General features: G+C 30.8%; 1 protein-coding gene across 6 annotated transcripts in view; it reads right to left on the bottom strand.

Moving 5' to 3' along the window:
* Window positions 1-12,651, bottom strand: part of nAChRalpha6 (nicotinic acetylcholine receptor alpha6) — a 345,133-nt gene that overhangs the window by 108,045 nt on the left and 224,437 nt on the right. For all 6 annotated transcript variants that reach the window (XM_072545827.1, XM_072545825.1, XM_072545822.1 and 3 more), the window contains exon 5: window positions 1,996-2,176. In XM_072545827.1, the coding sequence (XP_072401928.1) occupies window positions 1,996-2,176 (181 nt within the window). The remainder of the gene's footprint in view (window positions 1-1,995; window positions 2,177-12,651) is intronic.

Here is a 12,651-nt window from a genome sequence, read left to right as displayed (position 1 = left end):
TCTTATACAGGTTTTTGAATGTTCTAAAAGGTATATGAGGGATAGCTGATGACAAAACCTTGAAGATGTACAAGCTGATTTTGCTTTGTTTTTTTTTAAACAATCATCAAAAGTGAAAAAATAATTTTTGGCCCAAGTATAAAATGTTTCTTATACATTTTAGAGAAAATTGTTCAAATAAAAGTAGATCTTAAAAATTTCTTTGATTTGCAAGTTCCTTAATTAAAACAATGAATCAAAAAACAATTCACCGAGATAATAATTGCAAAACAACAATATTTATGCAGTAATTTTTTAATTAATTTAACTTTGTTTTTTGAATGTAATATAACTACTTGAAATTATGGCAATTAATGACTTATTGAAGTGTGCTATATGTCAGCTAGATCGACCAAATTGTTCGTAAGTTATTTAATTTGTTTATCCCCGACAGCAAATGTTTATATAAATGTAGCAATAAAACACTGAAAACTTTGTTTTTAAAACTTCCACAAAATTTATTTTAAATTCTTATCACTACAGCTGTTTCGACTGATTGCCTTTCTCAAGTGGGCACTTGAGAAAGGCAATCAGCCGAAACAGCTGTAGTGATAAGAATTTAAAATAAATTTTGTGGAAGTTTTGAAAACAAAGTTTTCAGTGTTTTATTGTTACATAAAATGAATTTCCATCAAGTAACGGTCGAATCCATCAATTGTTTATATAAATGTACTTACCCAAACAGTGACTCTAGAGGTATTTAGCAGATCGTAATCGATTCTTTGAGGCTTCAATCAAGCTATTATTAAAAAAAGTCAACATTTTATCAAAATTTTTACTAAACAACCGTGTGAAAAGGCTGACTTTTTAGCTTATAAACATTTATAAAACATTGAATATTTTATGTCATGTGCTTGTAAGTAGGCTAGCTGAAAAGATAGTGAAAAAAATCAAACAAAAAACAAAAACAAAAAGAGTCTTCTATGAGCAATAGGAACCAAGATGGAATTTATTATTAATGCTTATAATCTAAAAAGTCGGCGCTTTTTCAAACAATTTTAATAAAATGTTGAAATTTTGTTAATATATCTTAAAACTAACGCCTCAGAGAATCCATTGCGATCTGCTAAATACCTCTAGATTCATTGTTTGGACGAGTACAGTTGTTAAAATAATTGCTCTTCGGGATAAACAAATTGAATAACTTACAAACTATGTGGTCGATATAGCTGATATTTAGCAGCTTCAATAACTCATTAATTGCCATAAGTTCAAGTAGTTATATTAATATCATTATGCAGAAAACAAAAGTTGTAAACATTTATAAATTACTGCAAAATAAGGATCTTTTTGAAATTATCTCGGACAATTGTGTGTGTATATGTGTATTCTAATTTATAAACACGCAATTTAAAGAACTAGAACTTTTTACGAAAAATTTTTCTCTAAAATGTATAAGAAAGGTTTTATAGACAACACATGATTTTTTTACTTTTTTTGATTCTTAAAAAAAAGCAAAGCAACATCAGGTATACGTCTTCAAGGATTTGGCAACAGCTGTCCCTCATATACATACCTTTTGAAACATTCACAAACCTAAACAAGATTTTTTAACTTTTTTTTCCTTTACTGATCTGAATAGCATTACTCGTGATCAGGTTTAAGTCAACAGTGGAACTTTTTCAAAAATATAATTTTAATCAGGTTAGTAATCAAGTCTCCACTGTTCAATATTAGTAACAGCTAACTGAAAAAGCCATGTTCTTATGTCAGTAAAATAGAACTGAGTATTGCTTATAAAATGTAGTATATTCTTGAGATTTTTTTTATTTCTACAATATAATAATGAGAATCTTTTTGATTTGATTTTATCTTATTAAATTAAACACTGTTAAATAATTGTTTTAATAAATATAAATTTTGTTGCGGTGGTGGTAGAAGTAGTTCCGAACTGTATAGGTAATTGAGGTTGGTGTGTAATGGGTATGTGTTTCTAACAAAAAAGGTAAGCAATACCTGATTGCCATCATAGGTCCAGCTACCAAACTTCATGTCACAATGTTGATCGTCAAATGGGAACCACGTAATGTCTATCTTGCATGTGCTCTTGAAGATACCGGGTGGGACATACAAGCAGCTGCCGTTATGTTTGACCACAACATTAGTTTGGTAAGTCCCGTCGAAACCCTCATCAGCACTTCATAAACACAAATCGTTAAAATTTTCTGGTCTTCGTCTTGGTCAAATTATTTTGTTCCTTTTGCACGTTTGGTACCGCGCGCATTAATATTTTTACATGCAACAATCAACATTGATGGCCTCGATGGTATGGTCAGTTACGTATGTCAGCCTATATCAACTCACCAAGTAACTTCTTTCATAATTTTTCATTGCATTTCTAAATGTTAAATTGCTTTGCAGGTGCATTCATCTCTATTCAGATATTTAGAACAAAGCCACATTTTTGGAAATGAAATGAATAGCTAATTTTGTTAGAAATGAAGTGATTATTGTGCCCATGTAGTCTCAATATGTTTTCAGTAAGGAGGAGAAAACATTACTTTATAATTCTCAACAAAATAGTCTACAAAAGATATTACTAACATTATTTGGTATTTTCGTATTTAAACGACTATAAAAATATCAAAAAATTTTCGCCCTAAGATTAGACGGTGTTTTAGATGACAAAATACTATTAAAAACTATTTTTTACTTAAAAGTTGTATATATATATATATAAATATATATATATATATATATATATATATAAATATATATAAATATATATAAATATATATTTATTAGGATTAGTTGTTATTAATGTTTTTATCATTTTTTACAATATTTTTTATTCCTCGTCTCTATAACTCATGTCTATCCAATCAGGGGTAATTAACTCGTCCTTTAGACATGTTTTCTATGCTGGCTTGCTATGTCCATGCTTTCTCTTCCGTCTTCTGCATTGAGATTTGTTACTTTTAACACTTTTTATGTTTAATTTTTCATATGATCTCGCACGTCATATATTTATCTTCTCAATATTTCAGCTCTATTGTTGTTGTTATGAGACATTTAAAAAGTTTTTCAATAGAAAAATTAAACAACCAACATTCCTTTTTTGTTTAAAGTTGTTTATTGAACGAGGGTTTATGTGAAGACCAATTGAACACCAATGGTTTAATGTTCAGCAGAAGAGTAAATTTAATTATTCAGAATAAATCAAGTAAAGCCAGAATAAATATTTGGCAATGGACGTTACATATGTATGTGTGAATAAATGATAGAGGAGAGTGTTATAGAGAAGAAAGATGATAAGAAAGGAGAATAATTATTAGAAAATATCAACCGAAATATGAAAGTCTGGAAAACATTCTCAAAGAAAATAAACATTATTAAAAATCTTAAGATTTTCTACTTGACAAAACTAAATTCAAATTTTTTTGAGAGAGATTGGTGAATTCGTTTCTAGTACTCGACTGAGTAAAGAAATAAAGCAGAACGACGGTTTTAGATTTAATTTCAATACAGGGCATCTGCCATTCACTAAAGCTAAACCTCTGCATATGTCACTCTAATGAGACCTAATAAGGTTGAAATACCTTTAAGCGGATGACAGATGTCCTTCGTTGAAATTAAATCAAAAAAGAGTGAGGTATGTAATGAAGCTATCAAAAAAATAAGTCAGATGGATAATCTCTTAAAAGACGGCAAGTTATGTTGATACCTTTAACATAATATAACAGAAAGTATTGGACTATAAAGATGTTTTATGAGCGATAATTTCAAATATAACTTGCAAGTATTTTAAAGTAAATTTTTCCTTAAGGAAAATAATAGCAAATGTCACTTCTTCCAATCCATATTCTTAACTTACTTAAAAGTAAATTTGTTTACAAGTTGATATATTTTTTTTTATTTTATTCCTGTGTGACAGTGTTGAAAAAAGACTTCAAAGTAATCTTTCAAATAATTAAAACACGTCGAATCACTTTTTCCTATTCTGTTGAGAACCACAAACATTTCCCCCGCCCTAGTGAATTGAGCTGTATAACTTTTCCATTCGCGATTAAAAATCACAACAAAGCGATATTGATAAAGTTTTTTGTAGATGTAATGAAAACAAAATCTGTCTTTCTGACTGTTTGAAGCGCCATTATTCTTCATGACGGCGGTCAGATACAGAAACGTAGTAAGAACCTTCATTTTAGCTGTAATTTTTAAACTCAAACGATGAAAAATGAATTTAAATTGGCATTGACGGTTTCGTGAATGGAAAATTTATCACTGTCGAAATGATTTCGATACCATTTGTAGACCAGGCAATCTAACAAAAGCAACGTCAAACGTTTTTTACACATAACCTTTTAATAAAATAGTATGTGGATCATTAATGTAAATGTCATTTTTAAATTTAAGTAATATCTCCAAACATTATTTTTCAGAAAACTAGGATAATAGAAGAGTATTTCTACAAAATATTTGTAACTCAAAAGGGTTCTAAACATTAATGTGATTTACTGCCGCATGTATGATATTTAGTTAAGATCCTACCTCTTTCCCAGTCTGTCTTGGATATGATACTGCCTGATAGTCTTAATAAAGTCAAAAAATGTCATAGTTTGGTCGAACAACAGAGTTTTACAGAGAAAAAAACAGGCATTCATGCTTTCTGGAGTATAAAATAAATTATAGAAAAATGTGTTTCTAGAGAATAGAAAGTATTTTCAAATTCACAATTAATTAGCTAGTAAGATTTAGTTTTAACTTAATTTAGTTTAAATTCAAAGTTCTTGGAAATATCTTTCATCCAATAAGGCAGCAGAGCTCAAGAGTGTCTGGGGGGTAGATTTGCGTAGTAAATATCTACATTTACATAGATAATAACACGTCTTAAAAACTGAAGTTACGTGAAATGTAAAAAGATTGCAAATAAGCAAGGATACTTAAAAACAGCTCAATATCTAACTTCACAATTGGGCAAAAACTCAGACCCACGATATACTAGAGATATTAAAAGAAAAAGACACTTCTGCTGGAAACATAAAGGCAATATGTAGCTTAAAAATAATTAGTACTACAAAAATAAAGGAAGAAAATCAAACAAGGAGGAATCACACTAGAGATTAGGCTCTTCTTTTATTTCTTTAATTTATTAAGGAAAGATACTAGATGGACTAAGCAGAAGACCACTTGGCAAACAAAAAAGTATTATAAGTTTTGGCACCTGAAATATTATATAATATAATATTATATATAAAAAGAAGAGAGACTTTCTACAATACAGAACATAAAAAATACAACCACTATAAACGAATCAGAAATGAAACAAATATTTTAGTTAGACAAATAAAAAGTGAACACTGGCAGAGTTTACAGGGTTTTCAAAACGGATAGAAAGGAAAAAGTTCATATCAGTTTAATACCCCTAAAAGATTAGAAAGATTATTATCAAAGTCTATTTACCGAAGGTGGTCCAAAATTTCTTTCTGAAGATAATGACCAGATTTTCCAGTTAGAGATGTCTTTTATAGGAGAAAAGTCAATAACATCAACTGAACTGTACCGGAATTTGGAGGCGTATAGACTACCAATTTTGTCTTTTGGAGTGGACCGAATCTCACCAAGACTGAGCATTCGGATCAAAAACAAAATCAAGTGCCGCAAGAGCATGGCCACAGGATTTAATCACTTTGATTTAAGTCAAATGTTGGCACAGCTTGATTGGTTGGCGGTAGAGAATGCAGTACGTAAAGTAAAGATATATGTAAATGATATTATTTTTAAATTGTGCACAATTGATGAATTTATAAAAGAAGGAAACAAATTATTGAAAAATATAGAAATATACATATGCGAAGTACCAGAAACAATAGAGGACGACAAAGATAAACGTAGGATAATGGAGGAATATAATAACCACCCGATGTTTGGGAGTCATGTAGGAAATAATAGGCTAATAAAAAAACTGGAGGCAAGATTCAAATGAAGAAACATGGAAAAAGACGTAAGAAAATACATTAAACAATGTCATAAATGTCAAATTAACAAACCGAAAAGACTACATGTCGAGAAATTCGTGATATCGGACACTTCTTCAAAACCATGGAACATAGTGTACATAGACACGTTAGGTCCATTCCCTAGAAGTAATGAAGGCAATAGATACTGTATCACAATGCTGTGTGAGCTGACGAAATACGCAGTGAGCATACCAGTGTGCAACAAAGAAGCCGAGACAATAGCTCGTGGAATTTTCGATCATTTTATACCAATATACGGACTCATGAAACAAATCAGAACAGACCAAGGTACAGAGTACAAAAATGAAGTAATACACGAACTGACAAAAATGCTAAAGATAGAGCACAATTTCTCAACCGCGTACCACCCACAATCGATTGGAAGTTGTAAGAAACTACATAGAACATTAAACGAGTACGTGAGATCATTCATAGATGAAGACAGAGAAAATTGGGACTTGTGTTGCAGAATGTTTACATACTGCTACAACACAACCCCTAACGCGTATCATGGATATACATCGTTCGAATTGCTGTATGGCAGGAAAGTAAACTTACCTGAAGACCTTACACGAGACGTTCAACCATGTTACAACATAGATGCCTATTACAATGAGTTACGCTATAAACGACAATTCGTACACGAGAGAGCTAAAACCTTCTTATTAACGCACAAAAAGGACCGACAGGAAAGAAATAAGTCAAAAGCGACGCCACAACACTTCGAAATAGGAGACCTAGTCCTGGTCAAGTTCGAGTTAATCAACCCCATGCAGGGGGTAAACTACCCTTAGAGTTCCACTATATGGAACTTCTGATGAAAGCAATCTAATTATACGATTATCCAACATTATATGATTATCCAACATTATTATATAAAGAAAGTCCTAATAACAATGAAAAATGGACGAGCTTCTGCACCTACATTAATCCAGGACCTAAGGTCTCCTCATTGAACTATTAAAGTATAGACATGACTCGCTACTGCAACTACTTGCTTGTGTTTAATTGCTTTTTGAGAGGCAATGAACTTCCACCCAATTGGAGAACATCAAACACCCATAAAAAGTTGTCGAAAGAAAGTGCCGCAACTATAGAGGTTTAAGTGTAACAAACTCCGTTTTTAGACTTTACGGCAAGATTATGAAAGAAATAATATGGAACCAAGTTAGGGAAGGGAAGAGAAGAGAAAATAAGTTTAAAAAAAAGAACAGCCAGAAACTTAAAAACAAATCATATGAGTAGTTTAAAAAAAAACTTATGACAGCATATCCTTTAGAAAGTTGGATGAAGAATATAAGGAACCGAAATGTATATAATAAGAATGATTTTAGATCAAAATAGAAGAGATCATGTAGTAAGATAGGAAAGACGAAGGTGGGGTCTAACTCCGCCGGCAGTCAAATATAGACTATGGAGAACTGAACTAGATGGAAAGCTAGTTGGAAAACACACTCAGGGAAGGCCGCCAAAGAGATGAATGATTAGTTGTTAGCCTACCTCCTAAGATCGATTACAGTAGCAAAAAAGTATAAGCCAAAATAGTCAAGTACATTGGGTGGGTAACGAACAAAAAGAAAATATCTGAAAATGTAAAAGCTAATATATATCAAAATGCAAAACTAATTTACCATTTCTTGGTTCAGAAACTGCAAGAAGAACTGAACTACTTTGAAATGTGGGTAGGGGAATAAACTACGATGCAACACCAATTTGATGAAGCAACTGCCATACATGCTGCTTGTGAATATGAAAATACCTACTTATTGAGATACAATAGATATACATCAGTAAAATATGTACTGAGCCAACAGAAACAGAAAGTAATAAAACTGCTGGCTTTTATCAAGAGCATATAACTTCATGGTGCAGTTTATTGACACAATATGGTTTGATACAAAGGTCCTATAACCAAATGATAGAAATGGGATGTGTATTATCTAAGTAGAAAAGAACAGAATAAAACAGTAGATTAGAAATTTAGTAATAGATTGAGCTATATGAACTGAAGAATCTAACTTATTCGATGCATGATAAAGAAGAACGAGTAAATGCAATACAAATACAGATAAAATCAAGAACGAATTTATTGGAGAAAGTGCAAATATGGTTAATTCACGTTTAGGGTCAAAAGAATAATCACCCAATAGAAAAAATCAATAAATAAAGTTTCTAAAAGGGTTAGAAAAGGAACGACAAATAAGAGATGGTGGGTTACAATATTTTTCTTAAGGAAATTATTACAGGTAGGACTCAAATAAAAACTTTTGGAGACATACAATAAGTAAAACCGACGCCGTTTAGAGACAAAGAGAAATATGATAATAAAGCGGTAGAATAACAATTTTTTTTTTTAAATAGACGAGATATCAGGAACATAGTGGTTAAAAAAATAATAAAAGAGAGAAAATAATAAAGATGTACGTTGTAGAAATACACTAAAATGGATCTAAAACGAATCATAAATTATAAAATTGGCTTTTATCCAAACCATTGTGAGATAAAAAAGCAAAAATACGACGTTTTTCGTTCCTAAAAATGATACTAGCCTTCACCGTTCTTCGGAGGACACGTAAAACCGTCGGTTCCTCTAAGTTAGTGTGCATAGAGACTAGCTACTTGAAACACGGTTAAAGATGCAATATTATTATTATCCAACAAATTGTTTCTGATATTGTAATATGACATAAACAACATTTATAGGATTACAAAATATAGAAATAGTTAACACACTATGTTTTTAATATACTCTACTTGACATGGAGATATTACTTATTTGTAATTAACTGAGTATAAAAACGTTTGATTTTTGTTTTTGATAATATTGCAAGGTCCAGGTGAAATTGACATTTAAGGCAAAACATTAACTGGGCTATTAACATTTAAGCACACAAACATCTAATGTGACATTGACATACACTGAACATTGAATATTTCGCTTAACACAATTGCAGTAACCTAGCTAGCTCTCATCTCCAACCACTTTTTAATCGGTGGACCATTACTTTGTCTTCATTTTATACCATTTGTTTTTATTTTTATGTTGTAGTTTTAGTTTAATCATTATTTAGTTGTTATTTTAGTGCAATTTTGCGCGCCAACCGTTTTATAGTTAACAGTTTATAGTCACTTTTAAGATCTGCATTTAGTTTGAGTTTGAGTGCTGTAAGTGAGAGAGTTTTTAGGGACGTGGCGTTCCGGCCCAGCAGAAGTCGAATTTGTAAGCTGCTACCCGTCCGCAACAACAGAAAAAAGTTCATTTAGCATGCACATAATATGCAAATCAGACTGTCCATGCAAAATCGACATTGTTAAACCTGATTTCCAAACCCACATTTCTAAAATTTCGTGAAACATTTAAAACCTTTATTTTAACTGCAAGTATTATATTTTCCTGAACAAATTATTAAAATTGCAACTCTAATCTATTTACTAAATAAATATTTCATTAAAAAACCAATAGTTTTTTCAATTATTTTAAATATAATAATATTTTCGTATATTGTATTTTGGGTAAAAAATATGGCTTTAAATGAGGTCTTATCTCAAAGATCATAATTTGATTACCAAATTATAAGAGAAGAATTAGAAGTGACATATTATATGCCAATATGACATTCATATTTACACCAAAAGCATGGTATTGCATCATTTTACCATCCATTCCTATATTATAATCTAATTAAGCACAGGACTAATGGAACCTAACTGTGATCATCTGATCATAATGAAGAAACTATTTTGATGTTGTTCTATTTTTATTTTTAACTGAATTTAATATAATGCTGTGGTCACTATTGGAGTAGCATTTTCTTCCCTTATGGTCACTCAATAAAGTGTGTACCTCCAACATGTGTACCAAGATATGAAGTAGTCCAATGAAACGAAGTTGCAGCCTTATTGGCAGGCGAAGGCTCCAGAGGAAACTTTAAAAGTCCAGAACCATTCTTCGGCATCATTAAAGATGCATTTAAAAATTAAATTTTGAAATGGAGTAAGAAACTGACATGCAAGCAACTTTTTATTAAATATAAGGAGAAGAAAAAGAGTTGACTATTATAGAAATGAAAATATCATATCGTTAGAGTTTAGAATCAATCTTTTTCAAAAGAGGGTAAACATACATAATTTTTTGGCGTTCAAAAACTGGCATACCAATGTCAGTTTTTAGTATGTCAGTTTTGTAGTATACATATGTCAGTTTTATTGTATAAATCTTTACTGACATTGTATACCAATGTCAGTAAAGATTTATTTAGTAAAGTGGAAAGGCCAACTGCAGTTACCTTTATAATGTTTACTTTTATAGCAATATTATAAAATATTTGAATCTTGCTTTTATTCGATTTTGTTCACGAAAATAATATACTTACGTTAAAAATCTACATGCTAAACGTAAAATTTATGAAATGGTGGATTGTAAGTCATGCCGATTAGGCGTGGAAAGGCCAAAGAACGGTGAATCAAAGTGAATAAAGTAGCAAAGTGAGAAGCGACTGTGGTATCAACCCATGGTTCGACTCCAGAGGGTCGGAAAATAGATGTGGCCTACAGCAACGGCTAGCTGAGTCTCGTACTTCCCGCCCAAGGTTACTGTCACACATCAAACATGTGATAACTGTCATAACAAAAACTGTAATGCTACAATGGATAACTGTCTTCGTTTGACTTAAACATTTGATATTTTATACCATTTGTAAGGTTTGACACAAATTTTTTTATATCTTTCTATAAAATTTTAACATTTCAACATACTAAACACAACTTTTGATTTGGACATAAATAATTATTCATTTAATATTATTATTCATATTATTATTTTATTAATTTATACAGAGTACCGTTGAAAAAATTTTTTGGGAATATTAATTTTATTTTACTCCAAACAAGGACAGCATTATTTGACAACTAATTTTCACTACTTATTATTATTTTTTCAAGAGTTATAGCGACTAACCACTACCTTAGTATTCGATTTAATGGGGTAGGTACACACTTAAAACATTTTGATTTGATTCGTATAAATTGAATGATGACGTTGATGTTTATTTGTAGGACATTTTTTTAACTTTTTGTGTCGAAACATACCTATTAAAACTGTTACAATAGCCTACATACTTTAAATACGAGGAACTTATACTAATCGCATAATTTTTATGGCCATAACCATAGCTACATACGAAATATGTATGGTAAAGCATGTTACGTCTCATAAAATAAGGTTATATGAGATTCAGAGAAAATATTTGGAATATACAAAGAAGAATTTTAAAGGATGGACCTTTTGTGCTGTATTCCAATATTCGGAGTGTATTCTACATATATATCGTAGTTAAGTATCTATTTAGAAGGCTTTTAAAAATGTATAAAAATAATAATCCTGTATTACAGCTATTGGACTTAATTTTAAACGACACTTTTTAAATCTTAAGATTAAGAAACACAATTTTATAGAGTGTCCACTCTTAAATAATATCTTAAAGTTCATATCAATATTTCTTTAAAATATGTATTTGCCTTTCTAATAATGCGTACTTTCTTTTATGAATAAAAAGACTCACTAGTGTATTTTCTTGACCCTATGTCTTTAGAAATACAAACTCATACATGGAAAGCCAGCGAATGTATTTTCACTTTTCCAGTGGTTAGCTGCAAAAAGGGCCACCTATTTTGGTAGCCTTAAACGTAGACGACTGTCGTTTTCCGTCTTTTTGAGCTGTATGAAATGTGTAAAAGATTTACAGGTTTCAGCAAGAGCTTTGCTATGATTTTGATGAATTCGAACGCCGAATATATTTATATATATATATATATATATATATATATATATATATATATATATATATATATATATATTTATTATTCGGCGTCTCAATTTATCAAAGTTGTAGCAAAGCTCTTGCTGAAATCTGTAAATCTTTTACATATATGTATATATATATATATATATGTATATATATATATATATATATATATATATATATATATATATATATATATATATATTCCATTTACTATGAAAGAAGAATAACGATTACCTGTTCCAGAAAAAAGAGTGCTTACATAAATGAGCTGAGTAATAAAAAGGGATACATTTATACCGATCGAGACCAGTATGAAAGAAAATAGCTTAGACTGATTAGAGCACGTGTAACACCGAAATAATATTACCCGATACAAAGAATCACTGAGTGTCAATCAGGTTTTCGAAAGGAGTATATCCTAGATTGAATGGGGGAAAGTCAAAAACTATATGACAAATTTTTGAAATCAAAGGATCCCGAAATTGGAGGCAAATTACTGAACTCTAACTTAACCTTAAGTCCTTCCTCTTCAATAGCCCTTCTTCAACCCACCAATCAACTTCTCCTCGAACATTTCTTTGTTCTACTCTACATATCACGATATAACACGATATCGTCAGCAAAGAGCATTGACCAAGAAGCTCCCTCCCTTACTTTTTCTGTCAGTGCATCCATAATAAGATTAAAGAAGTAGGAACTCAGCGCCTTAATGCAAACCAACCGTCACTGGAAAACTTTTGGTCAATCCGACACAAGTCCTTACTTTGTTTTAAGTGCCAGCTAGGTTTGAACGTTAGTATTGTGATTAAGCTTACGCTTTTTTTATGTGTTGCGGGAGCTTTAAAGGG

Source organism: Diabrotica undecimpunctata, chromosome 10 (genome assembly GCF_040954645.1).
Source record: "Diabrotica undecimpunctata isolate CICGRU chromosome 10, icDiaUnde3, whole genome shotgun sequence".
Lineage (NCBI taxonomy): Eukaryota > Metazoa > Arthropoda > Insecta > Coleoptera > Chrysomelidae > Diabrotica > Diabrotica undecimpunctata.
The sequence above is the reverse complement of the archived record's forward strand: the minus strand, read 5'-3'. Positions and strand labels throughout refer to the sequence as shown.